General features: G+C 52.7%; 3 protein-coding genes across 3 annotated transcripts in view; all 3 read right to left on the bottom strand.

The window, feature by feature from the left end:
- Nucleotides 1-353: 353 nt before the first annotated feature.
- LOC138363217 (inverted formin-2-like) lies at nucleotides 354-4,753 on the bottom strand. Its single transcript, XM_069322220.1, has 2 exons — nucleotides 4,685-4,753; nucleotides 354-1,493 (listed from the first exon to the last, which is right to left on the bottom strand). The coding sequence occupies exons 1-2, from the start codon at nucleotides 4,751-4,753 to the stop codon at nucleotides 354-356; spliced, it is 1,209 nt and encodes a 402-aa protein (XP_069178321.1).
- A 4,212-nt stretch (nucleotides 4,754-8,965) lies between these two features.
- LOC138363216 (doublesex- and mab-3-related transcription factor A2-like) lies at nucleotides 8,966-9,750 on the bottom strand. The gene has a single exon (XM_069322219.1). The coding sequence runs from the start codon at nucleotides 9,581-9,583 to the stop codon at nucleotides 8,966-8,968; it is 618 nt and encodes a 205-aa protein (XP_069178320.1). The 5' UTR covers nucleotides 9,584-9,750.
- Nucleotides 9,751-14,215: 4,465 nt separating this feature from the next.
- Nucleotides 14,216-15,582, bottom strand: part of LOC138363215 (uncharacterized protein DDB_G0290685-like) — a 9,043-nt gene continuing 7,676 nt past the window's right edge. Inside the window, exons 5-6 of the mRNA XM_069322218.1 lie at nucleotides 15,286-15,582; nucleotides 14,216-15,126 (exon numbers count right to left, since the gene is read on the bottom strand). The exon at nucleotides 15,286-15,582 is cut by the window's right edge and continues 21 nt beyond it. Coding sequence (XP_069178319.1) covers nucleotides 14,216-15,126; nucleotides 15,286-15,582 — 1,208 coding nt within the window. The remainder of the gene's footprint in view (nucleotides 15,127-15,285) is intronic.

Here is a 15,582-nt window from a genome sequence, read left to right as displayed (position 1 = left end):
TAGATATAAACAAAACCGGAGATGTGTAAGTTCTATTCAGTTGTGTATTTGTAAACTAAAGTCTTTGAAAATGTAATAAGTTTTACGAAACGCGCTCGTGTCGCGTCAGACTAGAAATAAAAATGAATTTTGGAGAATTGATTTTTGAATTGCCTCCAACAGTGAAAAGAAATGTACGAAAGATTGAGAAAATTCGTGTTAGAATTATTAATCTTACTTTTTCGGTCATATTTAATAATATATGTCTACAGGAAAGACTGCTACCAAAATATACTAATATATATATAAGATGATGCACATTGTTACAAAAAGTGTTGTCTAAACAGGCTGTCAGCGTTGGAAGAAACAGTTAATTAAATACTCGATTTGACATGAATTGTTGGTGGTAGAGCGGTAGTTAGCAGGAGGAGAGTGTTGGTGTCACACCCCATCACACCGTCGACCACTGGGGGTGTGGGGGAAGTGTCACCTGCCACACCGTCGACCACTGGGGGTGTGGGGGAAGTGTCGCCTGCCACACCGTCGACCACTGGGGGTGTGGGGGAAGTGTTGCCTGCCACACCGTCGACCACTGGGGGTGTGGGGGAAGTGTTGCCTGCCACACCGTCGACCACTGGGGGTGTGGGGGAAGTGTTGCCTGCCACACCGTCGACCACTGGGGGTGTGGGGGAAGTGTCACCTGCCACACCGTCGACCACTGGGGGTGTGGGGGAAGTGTCGCCTGCCACACCGTCGACCACTGGGGGTGTGGGGGAAGTGTCACCTGCCACACCGTCGACCACTGGGGGTGTGGGGGAAGTGTCACCTGCCACACCGTCGACCACTGGGGGTGTGGGGGAAGTGTCACCTGCCACACCGTCGACCACTGGGGGTGTGGGGGAAGTGTCACCTGCCACACCGTCGACCACTGGGGGTGTGGGGGAAGTGTCACCTGCCACACCGTCGACCACTGGGGGTGTGGGGGAAGTGTCACCTGCCACACCGTCGACCACTGGGGGTGTGGGGGAAGTGTCACCTGCCACACCGTCGACCACTGGGGGTGTGGGGGAAGTGTCACCTGCCACACCGTCGACCACTGGGGGTGTGGGGGAAGTGTTGCCTGCCACACCGTCGACCACTGGGGGTGTGGGGGAAGTGTTGCCTGCCACACCGTCGACCACTGGGGGTGTGGGGGAAGTGTTGCCTGCCACACCGTCGACCACTGGGGGTGTGGGGGAAGTGTCACCTGCCACACCGTCGACCACTGGGGGTGTGGGGGAAGTGTTGCCTGCCACACCGTCGACCACTGGGGGTGTGGGGGAAGTGTTGCCTGCCACACCGTCGACCACTGGGGGTGTGGGGGAAGTGTCACCTGCCACACCGTCGACCACTGGGGGTGTGGGGGAAGTGTTGCCTGCCACACCGTCGACCACAGTTGCCACCAGCCTCCCTGGGACCGGCAGGCGGCCGTGGGAAACCTGTGGAATGTATTGATCTTCTTCCTCCTCCTCCTCCTGCCATTATACTCTTCATTGCACCGGGTTACCATGATGTTACTCTCTTCCTCCTCAAGTGTATACTGGGTGTAGCACCTATAGTGTAGCACCAGTGAACGCTTATACTAACAGGTGGAGGTGTGTGGGCCCCTCGTCCGGTTGTACGACCTGGTGGCCACACTTGTCTCAGACTTTCACCCGGTGGTTAATTACAGCATATCTTGTGCAGCAGACGAGGAGTCACAACAACGTGGCTGAAATATGTTGACCAGACCACACACTAGAAAGTGAAGGGACGACGACGTTTCGGTCCGTCCTGGACTATTCACAATCGAATGGTCCAGGACGGACCGAAAGTCGTCGTCCCTTCACTTTCTAGTGTGTGGTTTGGTCTACAGCATATCTTGTTGTTTCACTATAGTGTGTGAGAGATATTGTGTGAGTGTCGCTTTGCGTCTCACGTCCAGTTGATTTAGTCTGAAAACTTCCTGGTTTGGAAGCCTTATAGTAGCAGGGATCCATCAGTCTCAGGAGACTATGGAGTTGCACTCTGGTTGTCGGTCTGGAGTGGCTTCACCAGGGCGCAAGGCCAGGGTAGGTTGATACGGATGAGAAGCTGTCACCCATGCAGCAAGATCCCCCCCCCCCCTCTCCATAGTGACGTTTCAGAAATCGGCAATCTTACGGCCGTAGCTCGAAACATCCGGTTCAAAATCTAACTGAAAAAAAAATCCTCATGAATAATGAGTGGAGGGGAGGGAGCGTTTGACAAGCCGCCGGCTTCCTGTCCCCGTCGAAGTCAGAAGAGGGATAATGATCTTCAGGTAAAAATGCAAGAATTCTCGTCAATCGTCGACCCTTTAGATAAATACTTGATAAAAACAAAGAACAACAAGGTATGAAAATACATGAATTCCTTATATCGCAAAAGCTTCGTCACCAAAAAAAACAATTCTTTACGAAAGTGAAAAGAACTTTTACAGATCTTTTACACCTTGAACTCCAGGTTAAGCTCCGTCCAGCGCTGTTAACACGTAAACGTGCAAGACAATTATTGTGTATGTTTCTTACGGTGTTAGAGCCGTAGCGACAGTGAGCCGGTGGCTGAGTCCACAGAAACCTGGCGCGTGATGCTGTGGTCCCGGGATTGATCCCGGGCGCTGGCGAGAAACAATGGGCAGAGTTTCTGTCACCCTGATACCCCTGTTACCTAGCAGTAAATAGGTACCTGGGAGTTAATCAGCTGTCACGGGCTGCTTCCTGGGGGTGGAGGCCTGGTCGAGGACCGGGCCGCGGGGGCACTAAACCCCGAAATCATCTCAAGATAACTTGAAGACAGTGACTTGGAACACTCGCAGGGGGTTGTGAGGAGACAACCTTCGCCGCAGTATTGGTTGTCCTCAGTATACACAATACAATATTGTCCTTACCAAATTTCTTTGTGGTAGTCCTTACTGTCCTTACAATACTTCTTGTCACACACACAGAGATCACACTAACGTGATACATCAAATGAACAAATCCACAAGGGCCGTTGTGATTAAGGCAGTGTCTGGGATGCTCCCGGACGCAGGTTCGAATCCTCGTCATGGCCCTTGTGGATTTGTTAATATTTTTTGTCCTTTCATAAGGACCTCGTTGTTTCCGAGGATGAGGTTCTTGGTTCTTATCACGGGTCCGGTCCAGCGAGACGCAGCCCGCCGCTCCCATCTCTGAGTACCAGAACACACGCGCACTCTTCAGCGAAGTGAGCGTCCTCTGAACAGTATTTATATATACAAGAGCTCTCACATTACAGCCCCGCTCCTGTGCCGGGTAAGTCCTCTACGGGCTCACCATAGCCCGTGCTACTTGGAACTTTTTGTTCCCCAGTAGCTGAATCTTTGTAACACCGTAAAGGTGTTTTGTTTAGTTTTATTTAAAATATATATAGTACATGAGTCAAGCCAGACAAGATTTGACAGGTCTGTCACACCTCTACAGTGTTAATGACCACCAAGTGACCTGAGGTCAGCCCGTGAGAATTTCACCTTGCTTCTGCTAATCTGATAATTGTAGCCTGATAGCCGTCAAACATGCCGACGTTTAAGGAGTAGTTTGGTAGAGAGCCTGAGGCTATCTACTTGTGGGCGGAGTTAGCTACTAGGTTTCCCAGTATATACTGAGGGAGCTGTAGATTCGAGAGGATTAGACAGGAGAACAGCCAGCGGAGCAGAACCGAGGACAGCCTAGCCAGGGAGGCTGTCAGCCGGACGGGGCGAGACAGTCTCTGTCAACTACAGACCCTCTCCCCCCCCCCTCCCTCTCTATCCAGCTATAGGCAGACACTTGGTGAGTTGAGCATGAAAGGTGACTTAGTCGTGTTTACAAGTGTTGTGTGAGGATCAGGGGCAGACAGTTGTAGGGTTCTCGAAGTCTTGGATAATGACTCACTTTGTACATTAATAATGAACCTTCAGTTCGAGTCCTTGAATTCCGATATTTATCATGCCAAATAAATACTTGAGTCACTTTACTTGTAATCGGATTTTAATTGTTCCTACATCTGGCATTTTTTGGATAATATGCAAACGAGAGTGATGATCACTGTTGAGGTTATTGAGTTAGAGTCTTACAGGATACATGATACAGATGAAACATACTAATAATGACCTTTTTATAACATCTTTGAGAATATTGTGATTCCGACAAGTTCCACTCCTTGTCTGGTATGTAATGGTCTTGAATGGATGGTGGCAGCACTTTTCTACTTCTAATATTTACTTTTCTACTGCTACTATCTACTTTTCTACTTCTCCCTCTACCTCCACTCATCTCCGTATTCTCTCTCCTCTCCGTCCACCCCTCTCCAAACTCTCCCTTTCAACTGACGACCCTCCTCCCACCTCTCTACCTCCCTCACCCCAACCCCTCACTAATTACTTCATTATCCATTTCTTCCCTTTTGGTTCTCTTATACGTTTGTGGCAGTGAAGTGTGTTCTAGAGTTCTCTAGAGTCGCGGGTAGCTGATCAAGTTACGGCGCCTTGTAGTCCCCGCACCTAGGTAGTCGAATACCTAGGTTACAAGGTGTTGAACGAGAGAGGCTGCCGTAGGAACTCTGGAGGTGCTCTAACGGACTAAAGAAAGCTGTTTCCTCCGGCCTCGTTAGTTAACTGGGGGGTGGAATAATGGATTAAAGAGAGTTATATCCCCCCCCCCACCGTTACATCTTTAACAAGAACAATCTCACGTTCTTGTACGGCCACTAGCACGCGTAGCGTTTCCGACAGGTTCATAATCCTAATTTTTCCCCGGAATACGACCCGTCAAATCGTTTAACAATCAGGTACCCATTCACTGCTGGGTGAACAGAGGCGTATAGTTGAGGATTAGCGCCTAGTTAATCTTCTTCCTGGAAGATTAACAGCCGTCGGCCAGTGTGACGGCCGTCGACCAGTATGACAGCCGTCGGCCAGTGTGACAGCCGTCGGCGCCAGTGTGACAGTCGTCGGCCAGTGTGACGGCCGTCGACCAGTGTGACAGCCGTCGGCCAGTGTGACAGCCGTCGGCGCCAGTGTGACAACCGTCGGCGCCAGTGTGACAGCCGACGGCAAGTGTGACAGCCGTCGGCCAGTGTGACAGCCGTCGGCGCCAGTGTGACAACCGTCGGCCAGTGTGACAGCCGTCGGCCAGTGTGACAGCCGTCGGCCAGTGTGACAGCCGTCGGCCAGTGTGGCAGCCGTCGGCCATGTGACAGCCATCGGCCAGTGTGACAGCCGTCGGCGCCAGTGTGACAGCCGTCGGCCAGTGTGACAGCCGTCGGCCAGTGTGACAGCCGTCGGCGCCAGTGTGACAGCCGTCGGCCAGTGTGACAACCGTAGGACAGTGTGACAACCGTCGATCAGTGTGACAGCCGTCGGCGCCAGTGTGACAGCCGTCGGCCAGTGTGACAACCGTAGGACAGTGTGACAACCGTCGATCAGTGTGACAGCCGTCGGCGCCAGTGTGACAGCCGTCGGCGCCAGTGTGACAGCCGTCGGCGCCAGTGTGACAGCCGTCGGCGCCAGTGTGACAGCCGTGGGCCAGTGTGACAGCCGTCGGCGCCAGTGTGACAACCGTGGGCCAGTGTGACAGCCGTCGGCGCCAGTGTGACAGCCGTCGGCCAGTGTGACAGTCGTGGGCCAGTGTGACAGCCGTCGGCCAGTGTGACAGCCGTGGACCAGTGTGACAGCCGTCGGCCAGTGTGACAGCCGTCGGCGCCAGTGTGACAGCCGTCGGCGCCAGTGTGACAGCCGCCGGCCAGTGTGACAGTCGTGGGCCAGTGTGACAGCCGTCGGCGCCAGTGTGACAGCCGTGGGCCAGTGTGACAGCCGTCGGCGCCAGTGTGACAGCCGTCGGCCAGTGTGACAGTCGTGGGCCAGTGTGACAGCCGTCGGCGCCAGTGTGACAGCCGTCGGCGCCAGTGTGACAGCCGTCGGCGCCAGTGTGACAGCCGTCGGCCAGTGTGACAGCCGTGGACCAGTGTGACAGCCGTCGGCGCCAGTGTGACAGCCGTCGGCGCCAGTGTGACAGCCGTCGGCGCCAGTGTGACAGCCGTCGGCGCCAGTGTGACAGCCGTGGACCAGTGTGACAGCCGTGGACCAGTGTGACAGCCGTCGGCCAGTGTGACAGCCGTCGGCGCCAGTGTGACAGCCGTCGGCGCCAGTGTGACAGCCGTCGGCCAGTGTGACAGCCGTGGACCAGTGTGACAGCCGTCGGTGCCAGTGTGACAGCCGTCGGCGCCAGTGTGACAGCCGTCGGCGCCAGTGTGACAGCCGTCGGCCAGTGTGACAGCCGTCGGCTAGTATGACAGCCGTGGACCAGTGTGACAGCCGTGGACCAGTGTGACATCTGTCGGCCAGTGTGACAGTCGTCCGCCAGTGTGACAGCCGTCGGCGCCAGTGTGACAGCCGTGGGCGCCAGTGTGACAGCCGTTGGCCAGTGTGACAGCCGTCGGCGCCAGTGTGACAGCCGTGGGCGCCAGTGTGACAACCGTGGGCCAGTGTGACAGCCGAGGACCAATGTAACAGCCGTTGGCCAGTGTGACAGCCGTCGGCGCCAGTGTGACAGCCGTGGGCGCCAGTGTGACAGCCGTTGGCCAGTGTGACAGCCGTCGGCGCCAGTGTGACAGCCGTGGGCGCCAGTGTGACAGCAGAGGACCAGTGTGACAGCCGTCGACCAGTGTGACAGCCGTGGGCGCCAGTGTGACAGCCGTCGGCGCCAGTGTGACAGCCGTGGGCCAGTGTGACAGCCGTCGACCAGTGTGACAGCCGTTGGCCAGTGTGACAGCCGTCGGCGCCAGTGTGACAGCCGTGGGCGCCAGTGTGACAGCCGTCGGCGCCAGTGTGACAGCCGTGGGCGCCAGTGTGACAGCCGTCGACCAGTGTGACAGCCGTTGGCCAGTGTGACAGCCGTCGGCGCCAGTGTGACAGCCGTGGGCCAGTGTGACAGCCGTGGGTCAGTGTGACAGCCGAGGACCAGTGTGACAGCCGTGGACCAGTGTGACAGCCGTGGGCCAGTGTGACAGCCGTGGGTCAGTGTGACAGCCGTGGGCCAGTGTGACAGCCGTGGGCCAGTGTGACAGCCGTGGGCCAGTGTGACAGCCGTGGGCCAGTGTGACAGCCGTGGGCCAGTGTGACAGCCGTCGGCGCCAGTGTGACAGCCGTGGACCAGTGTGACGGTGTGAGTGTGCATCTAGTAATAGATTTACGATATTTTTTCCTTTCAACTTTTGTGATTCAGGAAATTTAATCCATCCTTGTGTACGGCTTTTAGTGTTTGGGTTCATCATTATGTAACTCATTATAAACCATCGCTACATAAATCATTATATACTTTGGACATTATTATACTTTGATATACAAAGTATATCATTATATACTTTGGTACGTTGATAAGTAATTCATGATAAAGTTATGTCTCACCGCTATACATAGCAGACCGCCAAGCGTTGGAGCGCTACGTAGCATCAACGTGTAGCGATACTCCGCTACACAAGTTGGCATTATTAGCGGCTTGAGATATCATCTTATCGACGAGTCACAGCATATTTAATTAACGCGCTCGGGACCCGCCGCTGAACGCAACTTTAGCGCTGAGCGAAACTTAAGCGTTGGACCCAACTTAAGCGTTGAACGCACCTTATGCGCTGAGCGGAACTTAAGCTCCTGATAAATTCAGTTTGTAATTCTTATACGTCCGGTATGGCTGTTATCGAGCGATGCCAGATGAATGATTAGAGAATGTTAGACTTGTAGGGTCGAGTGCCAGCTCTCGGCCCCTGGTTGGTTCCTTATATTTTCATAATGAGTGTTTGTTATGTTTTGTGTTTTCTGCCTGTAGGATTGTGATCTTAGCTCTTGGACCCCGCCTGTCTAACTGTCGGTTGTCTAATGTACTGATTCCCTGACCTATTTTTCTCTATCATATCTATAACACATATTTCTCCCTAACAGCACACACACACACACACACACACACACACACACACACACACACACACACACACACACACACACACACACACACACACACACACACATACACACACACATACACACACATACACACACACATATACACACAGGAGGGAGCCCACAGCAGCTGTCTTAACTCCCAGGTATCTATTTATTGGTAGGTGAACAGGAGTAACAGGTGAAAGAAACTGCATCCCCGTCAGAAACTGTGTATGGAGTCAGCTTCCACAACATCACTTTCTTATGCATTCCATTTATTAATTACTCTAACACTAAAAAATGTTCTTTCTAGTGTTAAATAATCTGTCTTTATAATTCATCTGAGAATCTTGTATGTGGTGATCATGTCCCCCCCCCCTCATCTCTTCTGCCTTCCAGTGACGTGAAGTTTAGTTCCTGTAGTCTCTCCTTGTAGCTCATACCCTTCAGCTCGGTTACTAGTCTGGTGGCATCCCTTTGAACCTTCTCCAAATTAGTCTTATGCTTGACTAGATACGGACTCCACGCTGGAGCTACATACTCCAGGACTGGTCTGACATACGTGATAAACAAGGTTCTAAATGATTCCTTACATAAGTTCCTACAGGCAGTTCTTATATTGTCCAACCTGGCATTGACCGCTGATGATCCTCTTTGTGAGGGGCTTCAGGGCCAAGTCTTGGGTGATATTATCCTGCAGGGCTTAGTCTTGCCCTGACTCTTGTGTGTGTGTGTGTGTGTGTGTGTGTGTGTGTGTGTGTGTGTGTGTGTGTGTGTGTGTGTGTGTGTGTGTGTGTGTGTGTGTGTGTTATGGTAAGGAGACACAGGGTGTGTCACCGCGAAGAGCACCGAGAAATTGTTGTGTACATCACTGAAGACACGTATAGGATGGCCACCAGCGTGACACCAGTGGCGGCGCCGCCCCCTAGTGTGACACCAGTGGCGGCGCCGCCCCCTAGTGTGACACCAGTGGCGGCGCCGCCCCTAGTGTGACACCAGTGGCGGCGCCGTCGCCTAGTGTGACACCAGTGGCGGCGCCGCCTCTAGTGTAACGCTGGTGGCCGCGTCACACTTACCTGGCGAGAGTTGATCTGAAGAGGACGAGGACGGAGAGGTGTATATGGGCCGCTGCTGCTGGTGGTGGTGGTGGTGCTGCTGGAGGGAGATGGAGAGGGCGAGGTGCGGCGGGAGGAGCAGCTCGGGGGAGAAGGGGTCGGCAGTGACGGGCGTGGCGGGCGTGGGGCCGCCACCTCCGCCAGCGGCGGCTGTGGCGGGGCTGCCGTTGCTGCTGCTGGCGGAGGTGACCGGCGATCGGTATAATAACGATAAATCTCGCACCTCGTTCTCCTCCTGCGCTTGCTGCCGCCGGAGCGCTACCTGCGCTGCCATCACCCGCTGCCGCTCGGCAATTAGCGTGCACTTTGCGCAAATACAATCCCGCCATCTGCAGTAGCGTTTGTGACCTTTAAGTGCCGATACTACGCCATGGTTGCGGCAGCGGGCGCATTTTGGCGTGCGCTGATATCGCTCCGACGCCCGCAGGAAGAGCGCGGGCGGCAGCGACGACAGCATTTGACGCTGCGCCATCAAGAGGGCATCGCCCACGGGAACATCCACATTTGATCCACTCATGGCGGAAGCCGCCCCGTCACCGCCTCCTCTCACACTCCCCGAAGACGTAATTGTGGCTGACACTGTCTGTAGGTGAGGCGTGGCGCACCGGTTCCTTCACGGGGTCCGTCTGGAAGGCCCTTAAGACTGGCTGCGGCCCTGCCCTGGAGCGCTCTGACTCGCCTCACCGTTACCTCTAATCAGCAACAAGTTTGGCGGAAGCTGACACGATAATAATCTTCCTTTAGATCCTTTGCCTCAGTACTCAGATGATAGACCACGCCCACGCCCCGAAGCCGCTTTCTATTGGTCGCGGCTCCAGCCCTCAGAACGAACGATTGGCGGAGAGAGTTGATACAATAAGCGCCTCGCGCTGTCATTGGTCGGCAGCGGCGGGCGGCTGGAGAAGTAACCGCCGAGCGCCGCGGAGGACACACGGGCCTCTACACTGTTGCCACACCTGTAACTTACTCCTCAGAGTGCAGGAATTAATTTGAAGTATGCAAGCATTACCCTGGGCGCTGATGGAGCCAAAGTATTAAACAATAAGTATGAGAAACTTGGGAAGACCAGAGGCTGGAGGACACACGGTACAACCACCATCCCCGGGAGAATATCATTACTGATGTAGATGCACCCGCGGAACATGTGCAACAACCTGCATCAACCAGCTGAAATGTTACTGTTACAACAATGGCCGCCCTCCCCAGGAGGCGCCATGTTCTTCACGCTCCTTCTTGTTCACCAGTGAACATTTGTCTTCCCTGGTACATACATATACAAGTATTTACCCTCAGAACGAACAAACCATTAATGACGCAAATAAAATACCAATACAATAAATTAATCTTCCTTTTTTTAATATTAGATAATTACTCTGAAGCAACAAGAAACTATGATGTGACTTACGATGTCTCCCCCTCAACCACACTACCACAACCTCCCCTCAACCACACTACCACAGCCTCCCCTCAACCACACTACCACAACCTCTCCTCAACCACACTACCACACCCTCCCCTCAACCACACTACCACAACCTCTCCTCAACCACACTACCACAACCTCCCCTCAACCACACTACCACAACCCTCCCCTTAACCACACTACCACAACCCTCCCCTCAACCACACCACCACAACCTCCCCTCAACCACACTACCACAACCCTCTCCACAACCACACTACCACAACCCTCTCCACAACCACACTACCACAACCCTCTCCACAACCACACTACCACAACCCTCTCCACAACCACACTACCACAACCTCCCCTCAACCACACTACCAAAACCCTATCCACAACCACACTACCACAACCTCCCCTCAACCACACTACCACAACCTCCCCTCAACCATACTACCACAACCTCCCCTCAACCACACTACCACAACCTCCACACTACCACAACCTCCCCTCAACCACACTACCACAACCCTATCCTGAACCACAATACCACAACCCTCTCCTCAACCACACTACCACAACCCTCTCCTCAACCACACTACCACAACCCTCTCCTCAACCACACTACCACAACCCTCTCCTCAACCACACTACCACAACCCTCCCCCTCAACCACACTACCACAACCCTCCCCCTCAACCACACTACCACAACCTTCTCCTCAACCACACTACCACACCCTCTCCTCAACCACACTACCACAACCCTCCCCCTCAACCACACTACCACAACCCTCTCCTCAACCACACTACCACAACCCTCTCCTCAACCACACTACCACAACCTTCTCCTCAACCACACTACCACAACACTCTCCTCAACCACACTACCACAACCCACTCCTCAACCACACTACCACAACCCACTCCTCAACCACAGTACTCCAACCCTCCCCATCAACCACACTACCACAACCCTCCCCTTAACCACACTACCACAACCCTCCCCTCTACCACACTACCACAACCCACTCCTCAACCACAGTACCACAACCCACTCCTCAACCACACTACCACAACCTCCCCTCAACCACACCACCACAACCTCCCCTCAACCACACTACCACAACCCTCTCCACAACCACACTACCACAACCCTCTCCTCAACCACACTACCACAACCCTCTCCTCAACCACACTACCACAACCCTCTCCTCAACCACACTACCACAACCCACTCCTCAACCACACTACTACAACCCTCTCCTCAACCACACTACCGCAACCCGCTCCTCAACCACACTACCACAACCTCCCCTCAACCACACTACCACAACCCTCCGCTCAACCACACCACCACAACCCTCTCCTCAACCATACTACCACAACCTCCCCTCAACCACACTACCACAACCCTCTCCTCAACCACACCACCACAACCTCCCCTCAACCACACTACCACAACCCTCTCCTCAACCACACTACCACAACCCTCTTCTCAACCACACTACCACAACCCTGTCCTCAACCACACTACCACAACCCTGTCCTCAACCACACTACCACAACCTCTCTCCTCAACCACACTACCACAACCCTCTCCTCAACCACACTACCACAACCTCCCCTCAACCACACTACCACAACCCTCTCCTCAATCACACTACCACAACCTCCCCTCAACCACACTACCACAACCCTCTCCTCAACCACACTACCACAACCTCCCCTCAACCACACTACCACAACCCTCCCCTCAACCACACTACAACAACCTCCCCTCAACCACACTACCACAACCTCCCTTCAACCACACTACCACAACCCTCTCCTCAACTACACTACCACAACCTCCCCTCAACCACACTACCACAACCCTCCCCTCAACCACACTACAACAACCTCCCCTCAACCACACCACCACAACCTCCCCTCAATCACACTACCACAACCCTCCCCTCAACCACACTACCACAACCCTCCCCTCAACCACACTACAACAATCTCCCCTCAACCACACCACCACAACCCTCTCCTCAACCACACTACAACAATCTCCCCTCAACCACACTACCACAACCCTCTCCTCAACCACACTACAACAATCTCCCCTCAACCACACTACCACAACCCTCTCCTCAACCACACTACCACAATCTCCCCTCAATCACACTACCACAACCCTCTCCTCAACCACACTACCACAACCCTCTTCTCAACCACACTACCACAACCCTGTCCTCAACCACACTACCACAACCCTCTCCTCAACCACACTACCACAACCCTCTCCTCAACCACACTACCACAACCTTCTCCTCAACCACACTACCACAACCCTCTCCTCAACCACACCACCACAACCTCCCCTCAACCACACTACCACAACCCTCTCCTCAACCACACTACCACAACCCTCTCCTCAACCATACTACCACAACCTCCCCTCAACCACACTACCACAACCCTCTCCTCAACCACACCACCACAACCTCCCCTCAACCACACTACCACAACCTCCCCTCAACCACACTACCACAACCCTCTCCTCAACCACACTACCACAACCCTCTCCTCAACCACACCACCACAACCTCCCCTCAACCACACTACCACAACCCTCTCCTCAACCACACTACCACAACCCTCTCCTCAACCACACTACCACAACCCTCTCCTCAACCATACTACCACAACCTCCCCTCAACCACACTACCACAACCCTGTCCTCAACCACGCTACCACAACCCCTCTCCTCAACCACACTACCACAACCTTCTCCTCAACCACACTACCACAACCCTCTTCTCAACCACACTACCACAACCCTCCCCTCAACCACACTACCACAACCCTCTCCTCATCCACAATACCACAACCCTCTCCTCAACCACACTACCACAACCCTCTCCTCAACCACACTACCACAACCTCCCCCCAACCACACTACCACAACCCTCCCCTCAACCACACTACCACAACCTCCCCTCAACCACACTACCACAACCCTCTCTTCAACCACACTACCACAACCCTCCCCTCAACCACACTACCACAACCTCCCCTCAACCACACTACCACAACCCTCTCCTCAACCACACTACCACAACCCTCCCCTCAACCACACTACCACAACCCTCCCCTCAACCACACTACCACAACCCTCCCCTCAACCACACTACCACAACCCTCTCCTCAACCACACTACCACAACCTCCCCTCAACCACACTACCACAACCCTCCGCTCAACCACACCACCACAACCCTTCCCTCAACCACACTACCACAACCCTCCCCTCAATCACACTACCACAACCCTCCCCTCAACCACACTACCACAACCCTCTCCTCAACCACACTACCACAACCTCCCCTCAACCACACTACCACAACCCTCCGCTCAACCACACCACCACAACCCTTCCCTCAATCACACTACCACAACCCTCCCCTCAATCACACTACCACAACCCTCCCCTCAATCACACTACCACAACCCTCCCCTCAACCACACTACCACAACCCTCCGCTCAACCACACTACCACAACCCTCCCCTCAATCACACTACCACAACCCTCCCCTCAATCACACTACCACAACACCCCTCAACCACACTACCACAACCCACTCATCAACCACACTACCACAACACCCCTCAACCACATCACCACAACCCTCTCCTCATGTTTAGTCAGTTATCCCCCCAATTTTAATTTCTAAACCATTTTCTATGACTCGGACAGCTAGCCTCTCGTTGCCAGATGTTCAAGCGATCCTATTTTATTTCCTGGGTCTTGTTCAATACTTACTGTGCCTTGTTCAATGCTTCCTGTGTCTTGTTCAATACTTATTGTGTCTTGTTCAATACTTCCTGTGTCTTGTTCAATACTTCCAGTGCCTTGTTCAATACTTCCAGTGCCTTGTTCAATACTTCCAGTGTCTTGTTCAATACTTCCTGTGGCTTGTTCAATACTTCCAGTGCCTTGTTCAATACTTCCAGTGTCTTGTTCAATACTTCCTGTGGCTTGTTCAATACTTCCAGTGTCTTGTTCAATACTTAATGTGTCTTGTTCAATACTTCCTGTGTCTTGTTCAATACTTCCAGTGCCTTGTTCAGTACTTCCAGTGCCTTGTTCAGTACTTCCAGTGTCTTGTTCAATACTTCCTGTGGCTTGTTCAATACTTCCTGTGTCTTGTTCAATACTTCCAGTGTCTTGTTCAATACTTCCTGTGGCTTGTTCAATACTTCCTGTGTCTTGTTCAATACTTCCTGTGGCTTGTTCAATACTTCCTGTGTCTTGTTCAATACTTCCAGTGTCTTGTTCAATACTTCCTGTGGCTTGTTCAATACTTCCTGTGTCTTGTTCAATACTTCCTGTGTCTTGTTCAATACTTCCAGTGTCTTGTTCAATACTTCCTGTGGCTTGTTCAATACTTCCAGTGTCTTGTTCAATACTTCCTGTGGCTTGTTCAATACTTCCAGTGCCTTGTTCAATACTTCCAGTGCCTTGTTCAATACTTCCAGTGTCTTGTTCAATACTTCCTGTGGCTTGTTCAATACTTCCTGTGTCTTGTTCAATACTTCCAGTGCCTTGTTCAATACTTCCAGTGTCTTGTTCAATACTTCCTGTGGCTTGTTCAATACTTCCAGTGTCTTGTTCAATACTTCATGTGTCTTGTTCAATACTTCCTGTGTCTTGTTCAATGCTTCCTGTGTCTTGTTCAATGCTTCCTGGGTCTTGTTCAATACTTCCTGTGTCTTGTTCAATACTTCCTGTGTCTTGTTCAATACTTCATGTGCCTTGTTCAATACTTCCTGTGTCTTGTTCAATACTTTCTGTGTCTTGTTCAATACGTCCTGTGTCTTGTTCAATGCTTCCTGTGTCTTGTTCAATACTTCCAGTGTCTTGTTCAATACGTCCTGTGTCTTGTTCAATACTTCCTGTGTCTTGTTCAATACTTCCAGTGTCTTGTTCAATGCTTCCAGTGTCTTGTTCAATACTTCCAGTGTCTTGTTCAATATTTCCTGTGTCTTGTTCAATAATTCCTGTGTCTTGTTCAATACTTTCTGTGTCTTGTTCAATACTTCCTGTGTCTTGTTCAATACTTT

Source organism: Procambarus clarkii, chromosome 10 (genome assembly GCF_040958095.1).
Source record: "Procambarus clarkii isolate CNS0578487 chromosome 10, FALCON_Pclarkii_2.0, whole genome shotgun sequence".
In the NCBI taxonomy this organism is placed as follows: Eukaryota; Metazoa; Arthropoda; class Malacostraca; order Decapoda; family Cambaridae; genus Procambarus; species Procambarus clarkii.
This window is presented reverse-complemented; position numbering and strand designations above follow the sequence as displayed.